The sequence below is a fragment of the Mastigoproctus giganteus genome, chromosome 2, assembly GCF_048544385.1.
Source record: "Mastigoproctus giganteus isolate SK-2022 chromosome 2, ASM4854438v1, whole genome shotgun sequence".
Lineage (NCBI taxonomy): Eukaryota > Metazoa > Arthropoda > Arachnida > Uropygi > Thelyphonidae > Mastigoproctus > Mastigoproctus giganteus.
In genome coordinates this window covers 218576636-218591796 of record NC_143576.1, presented here as the reverse complement: position 1 = coordinate 218591796, position 15161 = coordinate 218576636, and the positions used below count along the sequence as shown (strand labels likewise).

Sequence of the window (15161 nt, the reverse complement as noted above, 5' to 3'; positions counted from 1 at the left end):
TTTTGTCACGGCCCTAGTCCCATCACAGTTCTTCTCTAGTTCCATCCTCAAAATCGTTGCGAATTCGTCGAAGACAAACTTTAAATGAGCCACTTTTGAGAAAACTTTCACCTACATACACGTCGATTCGCAAGTGACAGTGCTGCCACCTGTTACCAAGAAATCTTATCACGAGACAGGAAAGAGGACTGTGAACTCAATGAAATTAAACTTTTAACATCGTATTGATTCCTCAGTAACGAACTGCCTATGTCGAGCAAAGAATTTTGCTTATTATAAGCATATGGACGTTGAACATTTCTATTGAGTCCTGGTCAATATCAGATGGATGCAACTTCCAAGGAAATCAACTAAGGCAGAGGTTCCCAAAGTGAGAGGTTCCCCAGGAGGACACACTTGGGGGTTTTTTGGTGGGGGGAGGAGGAAGGACGTTTGTTGTTTTCATGAAGCATTTTTTAAACAAAATATGGACAAAGAATCCTACTAATCCAGGTACGAAGATTTATCGTAGTCCATCCTGGACCTTTTGACACACGCAGTGAATTTACAATAATGAAATATTCTTAAAATGTCCCATAATACTCCTGTTGACATTAAAGGAATCTTCATATTTATACGTAGGTGTATTTTGTAGTTTGAAACAGCAGTAATGTTCTTTTGATAAATTCATATTTTCCTGTTTTTAGACACATATAGACCAATACTGAATTAGTAATGCGTATAAAAAATAAGATAATAATTGTGCTCGGCTGATATTTAACGATTGAAAACAATATAAGCAGAATTTAAATAGTAATAGATAATTACTTTGTCGGTATAAATTTATGTGCTTAGAAGTTTGTAACAGCTTGAAAAAGTAGTGGTCTGCAATATAATTAAATTGTTGAAGATAATTAACCGGTCTGTTTGCTGTAGTAATTCTTTCTCTCTCTATCACTCATTCCCACTTCTTTGTCGAGAGAAGCATCTCTCAAATAAAATCGGACCCATGTGCTATCGCAAAAACGCTCTCTCTGATATTAGCTGTTAAGCGGGAGCGAAAGGCAATTATCTGAATGCAGAGGGAGTCGGAGAACTACGAGGGGAACATCACTGCAGACAAATAAACCAGAAGTGTAATAATAATAGGAGAATAATTTTTACACCACTTCGCTCCTTTAATAAATACCTCTCTCCTCTTTTCTTTCGTCCTCCTGCTATCTTTCGAAAACCGCCATGTTTGTGAAAATAATTTTAATTAAAACCGGGTAACAATCACGAATCTGTTAATCGAAGGTTAATGAGAAAAACCCTCTATTCTGTAATGAGATTTTAAATACGCCGCCTTGTTATCTCATAAATTCTGTGCGATTTATTTGAAGAGAGAGAGAGAGAGAGAGAGAGAGAGTGAGTGAAAGATCTTTCTACTGTGCATCGGAAAAATTCAATTAAATGTATTTCGTAAATTTTAAAAGATTAATATTGTTAGCGTGCATTTAGAGCAGTGCACTCCCCGCTTGTTCGAACTGCACATCGCTACAAATACGCATTCCAAGAATGTGTAATCGTTTTTTTTTTTTTCGCTCTTAAATACGAATACACATCTGCGGACCTATATGATTGTCTTCAAGCATAAATTAAAAATTTCCTTATTAAAACGATCTTGGATCGATGCAGACTATTTTGAAAACGATAAACGAATGAAGTGCTACGTTGATTCGCAAAGACTGAAACGGTAGTATTTGCTGTGCTCGTAAGCTGCATCAGAAACAGCTCCAAAAGGAGAAATAATAAACGAGTTTTCGCTTATAAGGTGGCTCAATTTGCGTCCATGAAAACAAAATGATCGATCGTTATACACATCTCGGATCTGTAACCTTCATCGCTCACAGTCCGAATCTTTTTCTGCTTAACGCCAAAACGATTTGACGACCAACGCGAATGGCAGCATTTCTATGACAGCGATATTTTCACGTTCTAATGAACACGTTAATTTATGGGTTGAGGTACATCTGCACGTGACACTATTGCGATTTATTAGCGGTGATTTGATTCATAAGTACTGCGAAACAGAAATTGAAATCCTTTGCGATGATTCTCCACATACCTTCCAGTTCCTGTTTCAATTATTGGCTCCCTCAAAAAATAAATGAAATATTTGGAATGCCTTATACGTATTTTCGACAAAAACCATTTTTAAACCTACATATTTTAATATTGTAAGGTTCCAGGAGCAACTTGTCCACCCTTATCAGAATTGAGCAAGTTCAAACAGTGCGAGTGTACTTATTGGTGTCGCTGTTTGATCCAGGGCCTGAACAAGAGTATATCGCCCCTGAGTAAGTTCGTATGATATGGTTTAAGTTATCAGCTTCCAAGGATAGATTAAATATCGAAGTCTTCAATCCAAGAAAAAAGTTAAGTTTATCTACTCGTATATCAGCGCTACTCAAAGTTTCAGGCGAACAGATCGTTTGAGGGTCTGATGCGAAGATGGGGAGGAAACAACAAAGACAACAACAAAACAGTAAATCAATTTTGTAAGAGGAAGAACAAAATCCAAAGAAAGCAGAAATTCATTTTTAATGTCTTATATATTTATTTATTTAGACAAAAACATTTCGAATTTCATGTTCAATTTTCTCAAGTAAAGTGAAGTGTGTTGTAGAGGGAGTTTCGAACCCAGTGTATCTTTAAAAGATATATCAATATCATTTCGGCTAGTTCTGTATTTGTCGTTACTGGAACTTTATTCCGATTACCACAAAAATTTTCAAATTACATCCAGCTTCTCGTTTCTGTACTGGCTTTGATTTATCTCAATACCAACTGGATGGTTTGTCAGGAAACCGTTTGGTGTAACTTATTTCAACTTGTCTTATTTCATGTGAAAGATTTTTGACTTGATCAGACAAGTTAGCCGAATTTTAAATGAAATTCATTAAAAATTTAGCATTTCCGTTTTATTACAAGCAAATAACCAACCATATCAATACAAGAATAATTGAAATGCAGTATGCGTATGTACACTCACCGACCAAAAAATATTAAAACCTTTATTTAGTATCCAGTAGAGCCACCATTTCCCCGAATTGCAGATGTACACCGTGTCATGGATTCCACTAGGTGTCTGAGGGAATCCAGCTACAATTTGACCACTCTTCCCTCAAGATATTTGCCAGCTACTGTATTGTAGTTGGTAGAGAGCTGCAAAGCTGAACTTCCCTTTCCAACATTCTCCAGATATTCTCAACTGGATGCAAATCTGGAGAATTAGGCTGCTAGCATAGATGTTGCTGATCTTAGGAATGTTCCTCGAACCATCTGGGAACAATTTTCGCAAGGCGGATAATTGTGTTGTCGTCTTGAAATAATCCATCGCAATGTGGGTAAAAATGAAGCATTGTAGGATGATGTTGGTCCGATAAGACAAAGATATTTATTATAACATCAATATTGTTAGTGGTACAACATTGTAAATAGATTGCGGGATTGCCGAGAAAGTTAGCTGAAACGGCATAATACAATAAATAAAAAAAAACGAAAGATATTTATTGGAGGTCGCATGACCTTCTAACAGTATGAGAAGCCCCAGTCCGTACTAACAAAACATACCTCATATCATAAATACCACCTCCAGTCGCTTCAGCGGTGGACACGAGACGCGCTGGATCATGCTTCATTGAGGTTCACGCCACACTCTCACCCTACCATTGGTGCAAAAAAAAGTGTAAATCGAGACTCGTCAGACCACATGATCTTTGTCCACTCTTCCGCATTTCAGTCTTGGCGTTGACGGCTCCACTCAAGTGGAATCTTTCGATTTTTTTACAAAACAGAGTCGCTTCCGTATAGATAAACACCTACGAAACCCCAGATTCAATTCACACCATCCATTCGGTTGGAAATGGGTCTTTCTTTGCCAAAATTGAATTTTTTAGTCATTTACTGAACACTGCACCTTCTATTCTGACGCACAATTCGCATTAAATTCTCGTCCTTGGAGTACTAAGCTTTCTGCCTCATTCCTTCCTTTAAGAGCTGCATTCTCGGTGTACACTTCTGAGATAATTGCTTTCGACACACTACTGAATTCGTTTGTTTTCTCAATTGTGGCTTCTGCTAATCATGCTCCAACAATAACACCTTTCTAAAAAATCACTCCCCAAGACCGGATCGGCTAAGAAGCATGCAGTATTTATCTGATATCAAGGAATTTGTGATCATGTGACAACTTACATTTGTGTACCGCAAATTTAATTATCTTTTGACGCCAATTGCAAGATGCTCTAATTTTTAGCCAGTGAGTGTATATAATAATAATAAAAAGTCAAAGGGCTTGTATAATTTTCCTCCTTAAAAAAAAATCCTACTTCACGAACTAATATCGCTTTTACACGTGAATTCCTTGTGTGTTAACATCTTCCATTTTTGGCTTTTTAAGTGAGCCTTTTCGACCCGTTTGCCTTAGCGATGATGGGACGGAAACAGCGAAGCAGATTACAGCTCTTATCTTCTTATTATGTTAATAAGTCCCACCCAAGTTTTCCTTACTACCGGGCTTAACAATTTGTAGTGAGGCACTTCGCCCGTTATGATGTCACATTAATTTCGGCTTAGAATACACCGATGGGCTATTTGCTTAATTAATTCACGTGCTTCTTTGTTAATTCGTTCATCAGCTCGTGCGAAATTACAGGCGTTCCATTCCCCTTCTCCACTTGCTTCGCTTGGAAAAGCAGATCGTCAAAAAGTCCAACGTAAAAATTGATACCTCATCCTCCTCCTCATAACGCAATATGAAAAATAGCGGGGAATCCCGACTCTTGGTCCATTGTTACAGACATTTCAATTATGCTCCATGTTCAGTATTTAGAGGGCGTTAGGTACCAAAAATTACAGAAGAGTGATTTGAGCCTTGTAGTTTTGCATCGCGTTTCTTTCTTGCTGGAGAATGGTGGCAAAGCGGCAAGCGAATTTCAAATGACGCCATTAATAATAACTAGGCAGATCGCCTTTTTGCCATTCTCATATATTAAATCGGCGAGGAAAGTCGAAAAAATTACTCTTGAAGTACATAAAACTGGAATTGATTCTAGTGCATCGTAAAGAGTTAAAAGTTTTGCAAGTTAAAAGCATCGTCTTTTTAGGATAAATCACCACTTAGTTTTATCAATGCCGTTATAAATAAGAGAAGAATAAAGTATAGAATCAAGAAATCTTAAAATATCTCTAGAGAATTGAATTAGAAGGGAACAGTGCATTGTTTATTGAGCAATCCACACGAGGTGGTGCAGTCTCCTAAAAATTACTACCAGAGCGCCGTATAAGAAAAGGAGCGGGGTATAAAATTGAATTAAATGTATACGATTAATAATTAAAAATTTCACGAATTAATGCACAATTCCTGCGCAAACCACATTATTTTATTTATTTATGTCCGAGTCTTGGAAGAGGACTGAATGCTTTTTCTTTCCCAAAAACTGTGAATCCGACCACAGAATAAACTCAGTTTAGAGAAACAATATACTAGATACATTAAGTCTCATGGCCTTCGTTACATCAGTGCAAGTTTCACACAGTACAGTCCAATCTGACCCAATCCGGATGAATCCTTTATAAAGGTTTTTTAGTTCGGCATTTGGGCCCTCGTGAGTAGCACAGTTGGTAGGATCGCCGTTCTCCCCACACTGGGTGAAAAATACTTGAGTTCGAGCCCCGTCTACGATGGGAGGAATTTTTATGGGCCTTTACACGCGGCTGAGTTAGTCGGTCTCAGGCGAAGGTAGCATGGTTTTTCTCCGGCGAAACTCGCGTCTTTCGTCCAGCAAAACAGAAAATCGACCTCAGAACACGCAATTTACAAACATATTAAATGGAATAATATGGCCTTAGTCGCTGGTGCTCTTAAAACCCAACAACAACCGGTGTTTGGTTGCTGGTGTCTGACGAGGGTCGTGTTTCCTTCAGGAAGAAAAGCTACGCGTATAAGTAAACCGGCGTAGTATACATACAATTCACAGCATAGTATGCTCATATCCTATGGTCTTGACGCTCTTGGTCGGCTACATCGCTGAAGTAGAAGTATCTTCTGCCCCAAATTTTGAATTTTGTCTTACCCAGTCCGACTGTTTATTCCGATCCAGCCCTAACCCGAAGATGAATTCAAACAAGTTATCCATACCCGATGGAAACCAGACTTTTTTTTTTTTTTTGTTGTTGTTTTTAATTTAATTTATTCCGAGGAAATTAAGGCCATGAGACATATATTTCGAATGCTAATCACACGTATCATGTGTGGCGGCTTGCCCATTTCTTTTACTGGCTGAAAGACCACGGAACTGTCGCACGAGACCGATTAACCCGGCCACGACTCCAAAGCTATCCCCCAATCCCTGAGTTATACAACAGAGCACAAATCAGAACATTTCATCCTGACCAGCTGTGGCATCATCAATAATTTATGATAATTTTTATATAAAAAAATCCTATAAAAGTAAAAAAAATTAAATCGTATATATAACGAATGCTTTTTCTGAAAAGAATAAAATTAACGTGAAGTTCATGGAGAGTTTTCCATTCGTATTTATTCGAAGAAGTCAACGTACGTAATAATTTTTGTTCATTCTTTATTTTTTTCAAACATCTCCGGTTTGAATTATCAATAGAGATTTTAATATTATAATAAAGATGATTTAAGGAACATAACCACGCTAATAAATTGATGAAATCTTAAATTAAAGAACATTTCTTACCAGTAAAGGATTACTCAATCTGTAATAAAAGATTTGTGGTTAACATTTATTTCCTAATACATATGTGATTTTATTATTCCTCATAAAAATAATAAATATATTTTTATGAGGAAAAGAATAACGGTTCTAAACACTTCCTTAAATATTTAATAATTAAATACATATATCCAACGGGCATATTTAATTCTTGTTGGTATTGGTATATCAATCCCATTCGAATTGTTGCATCATCAACCATTTGGCAATATATCAACCTGGATATGCTCTTGCGGATTGGCAGGGTGCACAGTACTCATGTGGAAATCGATCAAAGAGAGTTCAGGACATATCAAATTATCGTCATATAGATCTAACAACTGGTTGTTGATGCGAGTGGGTTATATTTACTAAAGATGGAACGGTGGATCATAAAAATGTCTCAGTTACTCGTAGTTCGGAAAATCTCTATCCAATCGTACCGAACAGGCTTGAATAGTGTAAACATTCCTTTGCTATTTCATCGAATGCGGTATCTCCTGCTCTGCTTGAATATTCGATCCGAAAGCGCTTTCCACTGCAATTTCCGGAAAGGATAGTCAAGGGTCCCGTGATCACTGTATTTTCTGTTTCACGCGAGCTAGAGCACTGCACTCGGGTCGTGTTATCAAAAGGAAAGGATGATACGGCAGAACAGAGAAAGCGTGCTCATGCAAATTGTTATATAACATGCTGCCATACTTCATTTCTATTTCTCTGCGTGCGGATATTCGATAAAATACATCCTTGAAAAAAAAAAAAAAAAAAAAAAAACCCGGGATACCAATAAAACAAATATGCTAGATTTGTTTAACTTTCATCCCTTTTAAATTAATTTGGACGTAAGAGCACCATCTGGTGTCGCAAATTTAAATTATATGTCCCTTTTATAAGATGGTGATGCCGCATATCCCCTCTACACCAGGTCCGGACCAAGGCATTTCTGCGCCCCGGGCCGAAAGATTTTTCGGCGCCCCTTTTCTAAGGATATATATAACCATGCAAATAAATTAGAATGAGAGTTAAAAAATAAAATAATGCCAGCAGTATGGCAACACAAAAGCGAAAATAATCTAAATTAAACTTAAGAATCAAACCAAACAGGGAGGGAAGAGAAGGGTAACAAGGGTAAAAATATTGCAGCAGAAAATCTCTAAGATAATTTAGAACATCTAAATATAAGAATAATTCATTAAATTTTGCCAATTAAAATAGAAATTTAACGGCGCCCCCCCCCCCTCTGACGGGCACCAGGTCCAAATTTATGTGAAATATCACCAACAGAGCTCTAGACCACTACAGTAAAATAAACCAAAAAATAGACTGACCATTACGCGCCATCTCAACAGAGGACCACAAGGCCAATAATGGTCAGGGAAAGAAAAAAAAAAAAAAAAAATATATATATATATATTTTTTCATGATTTGTAAAATTTAGCGCCCCTTAAAGAATGACGCCCAGGACAAGGGCCCTGCTAGCTCGTACCTTAATCCAACACTGCTCTACACAAGCAAAATAATCTCGAACCCTGCTTATTGTGTGCAATTATCCTCTTATATTCACAGTCCTTGGTTTTGTGATGCATTTTTCAATTTGGAGTATTCGAAAATAAATCTTAAAAAACCAAATGGAAAATTAAGACATAAGAAAGACGCGTGCTGAAAATCACGACATGAACTTCAGTCCTATACGATCTACACGATAGTTAACCTGTCTGTTCGGTTCGGCCTTTTATTGCTTAAGCTGTCGCAGGACGAACTAGTTTTGAAAACATGTAATGATTCATCTAATGACACACCCAATGAAGGATAACAGATTAATCTACGTTTATCGGAAGGTCTCGAAACACGTACGTGCATTTTTTTTCTTATCTATTTCCAAATTATTACAGAGTACATTATTATTATTTCTCCCTGATGAGGGGGGGGGCGTTTCTACCCCGTGACCGGGTGGAAATATTGTTATAAATTGTTTAAAAATCTTATACTCTGTATACGTTTTCTTCATGAGGAACAATACGCTCAGGGCCGCATATGATATCGGTGATTAGGGTACCCAATGTCCGCACTTAGAGTGGACACTTCCATGCACCTCACCTGACGATAACTATAATAATGTATGCAATTAACAAAATAATTGCTAAATATTAGCGTACATTCTTTAGAGTATTTATAATACTAAAAATAAATCATAAAAATAATTTTAAAAAAATTGAGAGGTAGGGGACGGTAAAGTATTTTTCGGAAATAATTTGCCTTCTTGCGTTCACAGCTCATCACATGACCTGCGCAAAAAATTTAATTTTACTGCTTTTTAAAGGGAGAAAAAATATACTATACACAGATTTATTCAAATACCTTCTTTTTTTTTTTAATATATGGCGCCTCTATGGTAACAAAGGCCATAAGGCGCTAATAAATGCGTAAATTTTAATTTTACATAATTTTAAAAGTGCGTTACCTAGCAAAATCAACGGAACATCAACATGAAAATAACTGCTCAGAATTCTCTCAACTGCTCCTTCCTCACTTCGGGAATATTAAACCATTGAGAAATGTCTCAGAAATTAGCTTAACAATAATATCACCTTCTGCATTATTCATATAATAACGCCAATTAAAAGGGGCGAAAAATGTAAGCAAATGGCCGCCATATGGGGCCCCCTCTAAACAAAAGACCCCATCTACACCACTTTCATGTTAGCGTGTGCAGCGGTAATTGAAGAGATCTTCTGTTAGAATGTAATCGCCGTGCTGGTATAGAGACATGAATAGAAACCGAGGGACAAAAGGGAGCTATTCATGTCTACTCACCTCTTGAATCTTTACACTTCCTCAGAACAAAGATCGATTTTAAACAATAACGGAGAAAGCAACAGAATATCGACCATGATTTCATTACACAGATAGTTGCCGGTCGAGATAAATACAGCAAGCATGAAATCTAGGCCTATCATTAAAGCTTTCTCACAGGTAGAATGAGGGGGACTAAGGATGATTGATTACCGACACGAGGGGGGGAGGAAATGGCATTACATCGCAACACCGGAACAATGAAGTACTTCGGTATTGTATACTACACTGAAAGGAAAGAATTCATGGAGTTCCTGGGCAATGCGATGGTGTCACCCCCCCCCCTCTCGCTGGTTGACGAACCCAAAGCTTGTGAGGTATATAGGTACACCGCATCGCTGCATTCACGTAGACGGTAATTCGATGTCAGTATGGATAAATATCGTGAGTTAACCAACTTTGAAAGATGGATGATAGCGGGTGCCCGACACATGGACCACTCTATCGCGGAGGTGGTACAAAAATTGCACTATCCTCGTTCGACAGTATCAAGAGTGTATCGGGAATACGATATCTCATCGTGGACAGCGCTGTGGGCGGTGGATGACTGTGTCCGTCGACATCTGTCTCGCATTGTTTCAGCCAACTGGAGAGCGACCGTGATACAAATCACCGCCGACTTCAACGAGGGAGGTGCCAGAAACGTCTCCACCAAGACTATCAGGCGATCATTAGCAGCAATAGTTTATGGGAGCCGCCGACCCACCAGAGTCCCATTGCTAACACCACGACACAGGTCTCTACGTCTCAGGTGAGTGAAAGACATCGGCACTGGATCTTGGATGATTGGGGATAGGTCTCCTGGTCCGATGAGTCCCGTTTCCAGCTATTTCGAGAGGAACAGGAGGGTGCGTATCTAGCGGAAACCGCACGAAGCTGTGCGCCCGTCATGTCAACAAGGAACTGTTCAGGCAGGAGGAATTGTCGGTAATGGTCTGGGACGTGTTCAACTGGCACACATTGGGACCTCTGATACGTCTAGACACATCTCTGAACGGTCTAGGTTACGTGTCCATCCTTGTAGACCATCTGCATCTGTTCATGGTCATCGTGCACCCACAGGGCAATGGACTCTTCCAGCAAGACAATGCGCCTCCCCACATAGCCTGGTGACTAGAACATAGTTCGAAGAGCATTCCGCAGATTTTACCACCATGGAATGGCCTCCCCATGATATGAATCGGACATGAACCCTGTGGAGCATCTTTGGGATGCTGTGGAAAGGTTCGTTTGAGTTTTGGATTCTCCACCCAGGAATGCAACAGGAATTATAGACAGCGGTGCAATAAGCAGGATGGAAATACCTGTGGAACGCCTTCGTGAACTAGTGGACTCAATGCCTCGCCGTGTGACTGCCCTTATCCGGGCGTGAGGTGGGCCTACACGTTACTAGGTAGGTATCCTGTGATTTCTGTCCACTCAGTGTATATTATTTCCTGTGCAAAGACTTATTATTTAGTGATCTTTAAAAGCTACATCTGCATAGTGAAGGAATTTTATAATAAAAGATAATAAGAATTAAAATAATTAAGATACCATTTTTGTTTTCCAAACAGGGTCGGCGAACGTGGTGAATGGGACTCGGCTACAGGTATCATGACATCCGATAATCGGACTAGTTATCAGGTGATTGGACTACAGCCGTACACCGTGTATTCTTTTCGGGTGGTAGCCGTGAACGCTATCGGAACAAGTGAACCCAGCAAGGAGTCCTACTACATGGTCACGTTGAGAGAAGGTAAGGGATGTGCTATTTATTCAATTTTTCGAATTGCGAGGATTTTATTCCAATTTAATGTCTAATGGATGTCTTTGTTTAAATTATAATATAACCTTCGCCCGTCATCTACATAATTAAATCTCTTGTTCTCCATAGTCCACATCTGTTGGCAACTTGCCAAGCAAAAATATCCTCCTCATTTTAGGGCAGCAACTTTGAAATAAAGACACGATATGTGTATGCGCCCTTTTTTTTTTCTAATTCTAAAAACTAAGAAGTGATCTGCCTTGTAGATATTCAATGCCTTCACCACATCGAGTACATCTTCCTGTTCCTGTCTCTCTGAGCTTATCGGTTCTTTTTTGTCACGTGACTTTTCATAAAGTTTTCATTATTAAAGTTAATAGAGAATAACGCAATGAATAGTTAGTAAATACATTTATTCACACAGCTTTTATTTTTTATAAGATGCTGCTTATAATTAATTATAATAATGTAAAGACTGTTACAGTTAACTGCCTACAGGCGGCGCAGCGTAATTTTAACCACCTTTTATAACATAGGGTGATTTTTTTTTTTTTTTTTTTTTTTAATTCATCATGCTATTTCTTTTCTTTGCAATTTCGCAAGCAATTTTTAGTACCAACGAAATCATTAACTGTAGAAAAAGGTTTGGAGATTTTGCTGGCATTGAATACTCTCCAGGGTTGTCCTGGAATTTCTGAATGGAATTTTTGACAACAAGACGGGTTCTAACCTCTACCCTGAGGTGTATGGCAAAGGACTGATGTGGCCTCCAATTTACTTGATCTAAACCCATGTGATTTTTATCTCTGTGATTATTGAGTGTTTCATAATCGACGAACCATTCCTGTCCGAAGAAAGCGATGCAGATTCATCCATTCGCTCCAAAAGTTTGTCCAATTTACTTTGAATTTATTTAAGCTATCAACTTCCACAAAAATAAGATGGAAGTTTGTTCCAGTAATCAACCGCCTTCTGCCTAAAGGCTAATTTCCGCACGTCTATTCTGCAACTGTCTTTCTTCAATTTGAATTTATGCTCCCTAAGGTGCATAATCTGAGCAAGAGGAAGAATCCCATCAGCATTGAGCTTGCTCAAACCATTCAAGGCTTTATACACCTCAATCATACTATTTATGCCATATGATTGGATTCCATGGTATTTAGGCATCACAAAACACAAATCACGTCTTGACGTTGGCAAAACTGCCATCTAGGATCGAGTTCCCGGATATCTCCAATTTGCGCTACAGAAACGGATTGCAAGAATCTCAAGTGCTTTCTCCGCTCCAAACTCGACAAGCTAAGTAGCACCCGAAGAATGTTTCCAAACAACCCCGATAATCTTTATAATAAACTCAACTTAGACCGTGAGCATCAAGGCACCAACCATACATATAAAACTGACGTTTTTCCACGAGCGCAGCTAGCTAACACCGTGCTGAGTTGTTGCAATCATTCGGTGGTTAGCCAGTGAGCAGAATTCGATCCATATCGAAGTTGGATGTTATGTTACCTACAAAAGTGTGAGAGGTACTATGGAATTAGTTTCCATCTCTCCGAGCATGACCCACAGGTTCAAGTTTAGCATACCATATTCGGGTACAGAGCTTTTAAACTTAATATGTGTTTAACCAAATCCTAAACTGGAAATTAGAATATATACAAGTAATTAATATTTACCCACTAAGTTCATAATAATTAACAGTTTAATATAATTATTTATTATATTTAATTTACTGTTACTTACTTATATTATATTTAATATAAAGTAATATTTAGCTACAAAGTAATATAAGAGAATATGTATTTTACGCGAAAAATATTCAAGATTGCTTATTCATTACATCCCTACCCCAGAAAACCATTTTCCGGTTAGATTTCGAAAAGGTGGCAATTCTACCATGATGACATTAATAAAATTAAAATATTTTTTAATTTGCAACTCAATGTTATTTTCTTCCTAACTCATTGTAATTAAACCACGAGTTATTTTGTACTTACCGTTATCAATCTTCTTATTCATTATTATCATTAATCATTATAATAACACATTATTAATCCTGCAATTCCTATTCATCGATTTTTTATAATTTATATCCCCTAACATACATTGATATTCCGATTTGTTTATTTACAATATTAAAGATAAATAAAACTCACCTTTCGTTAAACCTTAAGTTGTTTGAATAAATTGCTGTTGGATTAGAAGAATCAGTCCATGATTCCTTCCCTCTGAGAATGCAGATGTAGAGATATTACCATATATAGTTTACAGTTATTCACATATAGCAGAAGCCAGTTATCAAAATATTTCTTTTAGCTTAAAGTGATTCATTTTTACCTTGAACTAGTTCTTATTATCATTATCCTTGTCAACTGCACTGAGCGAATGACCTTCAAAACAGAGAAAAGAAATTGCTTCATTTGTGTGAAAAATATTTTCAAAGCAGCAACTATATTTTTGACATTTTTATACTGGAGAGCACAGTTTCTATGGTAACGTACTAGGAATGTGAGCACGAGCTTAAGAAAGCAGTAACAAACGACACCGTGTACGTAAAAAAATTTAATTCGCTAGATGTCACTATAGGTAATTATAGAAGACAAAAAATAGATAGTTGAAACAATAATTAAAAAGGTGTAATTTGACTAAATATTTCATAATAAATAGAGTAGTTACATATTATTATTGCGACAAATTACAGATAATCTGCGATAAAAAGAAAATCTTATACGAGGTTTAGTTAATTATAGGAATGGCCGCAGTAAGTCACTACTATTGCAACTAAATTGGGAGTTTGTTGCACGTTTTTACAATATTAAATTAAATTAAAGTAATTTCCGCTTCAAAAAGTTAATGTATGAAAAATTATGGAACGGTGCGCGAACCTGAAAATTCCTGGTTAAATAGAGGTAACTGTCACCTTACGCATTGTTACAAGAAGTTTATGCGGGGGAAGGTCTGCAGTGTCGAAGAGACGAGTTTCAGAGTGAAACAAATGATAATTTTTTGAAAGAAGAGGAAAACATTCATAACGATTCTCGATCCAGCCTGCGACGACAAGAAAAATTGCGGATATTGATGAAAATGTTGAAAAAGGAAGTTCTTCGTACTGATCAAAGAATGACTACAGAAATTGAGGATGGATAAAGAGAGAGTGTTCCTGAAATTTTCCATAAATCTTGAAATTCAAAAAGATGGTGTTAAAAAACTTGAATCATGATCAACGATCGAGCAAAAACCGGCTTACCTTCTGGACGAAATTCAGGCAGAGCCAAACTTTCTGGATAACGTCATTACAGCAGGGGGATGAAATGATTTCGAGAGGAAGTGGAAGACAGCTAGTTCTCCAAGACTGAAAAAGCAGGGATGAACAAATCAAAATTAAAGACCAGGTTAATTTTTTATTAAAAATATGTTGATTGTCCAATGAGAACTATTTCCGAATAACAACTGTTAATCAGACATTTTACCTTCAATTTCTGAAGCGTTTGAGGGAAAAGGTATTTCAGAAAATGTGTGAGTGGAAAAGCGCGTGTGGCAATCAAGTCAATGCGTTCACACTTCGTTATCCATGAGGCAATTTCTGAAAAACTGATCCTTCAGATGTTCCATCTGAAGGATCAGTTTCCTATGTCCTCGATTTGGCCCCATCTGGCACTTTTTTGTTCCAAAGTAACAAAATTTTGCTGAAAGCGACAGTTTGTACCATTAGATTGAGGATAGCGCCCGTCAAGTGCACTGAAATGAGTGCGCGCAATGAGAAAATGAGTTTCAGAAATGCTCTCAATCATGGCAGAAGGGAATGGCTT

At 37.6% G+C, this 15161-nt stretch overlaps 1 protein-coding gene across 1 annotated transcript in view; it reads left to right on the top strand.

The window, feature by feature from the left end:
- The window catches only part of LOC150090130 (putative receptor-type tyrosine-protein phosphatase mosPTP-1), a 529269-nt gene that overhangs the window by 202408 nt on the left and 311700 nt on the right, over nucleotides 1-15161 (top strand). The window contains exon 4 of the mRNA XM_090390174.1: nucleotides 11159-11340. Coding sequence (XP_090246300.1) covers nucleotides 11159-11340 — 182 coding nt within the window. The remainder of the gene's footprint in view (nucleotides 1-11158; nucleotides 11341-15161) is intronic.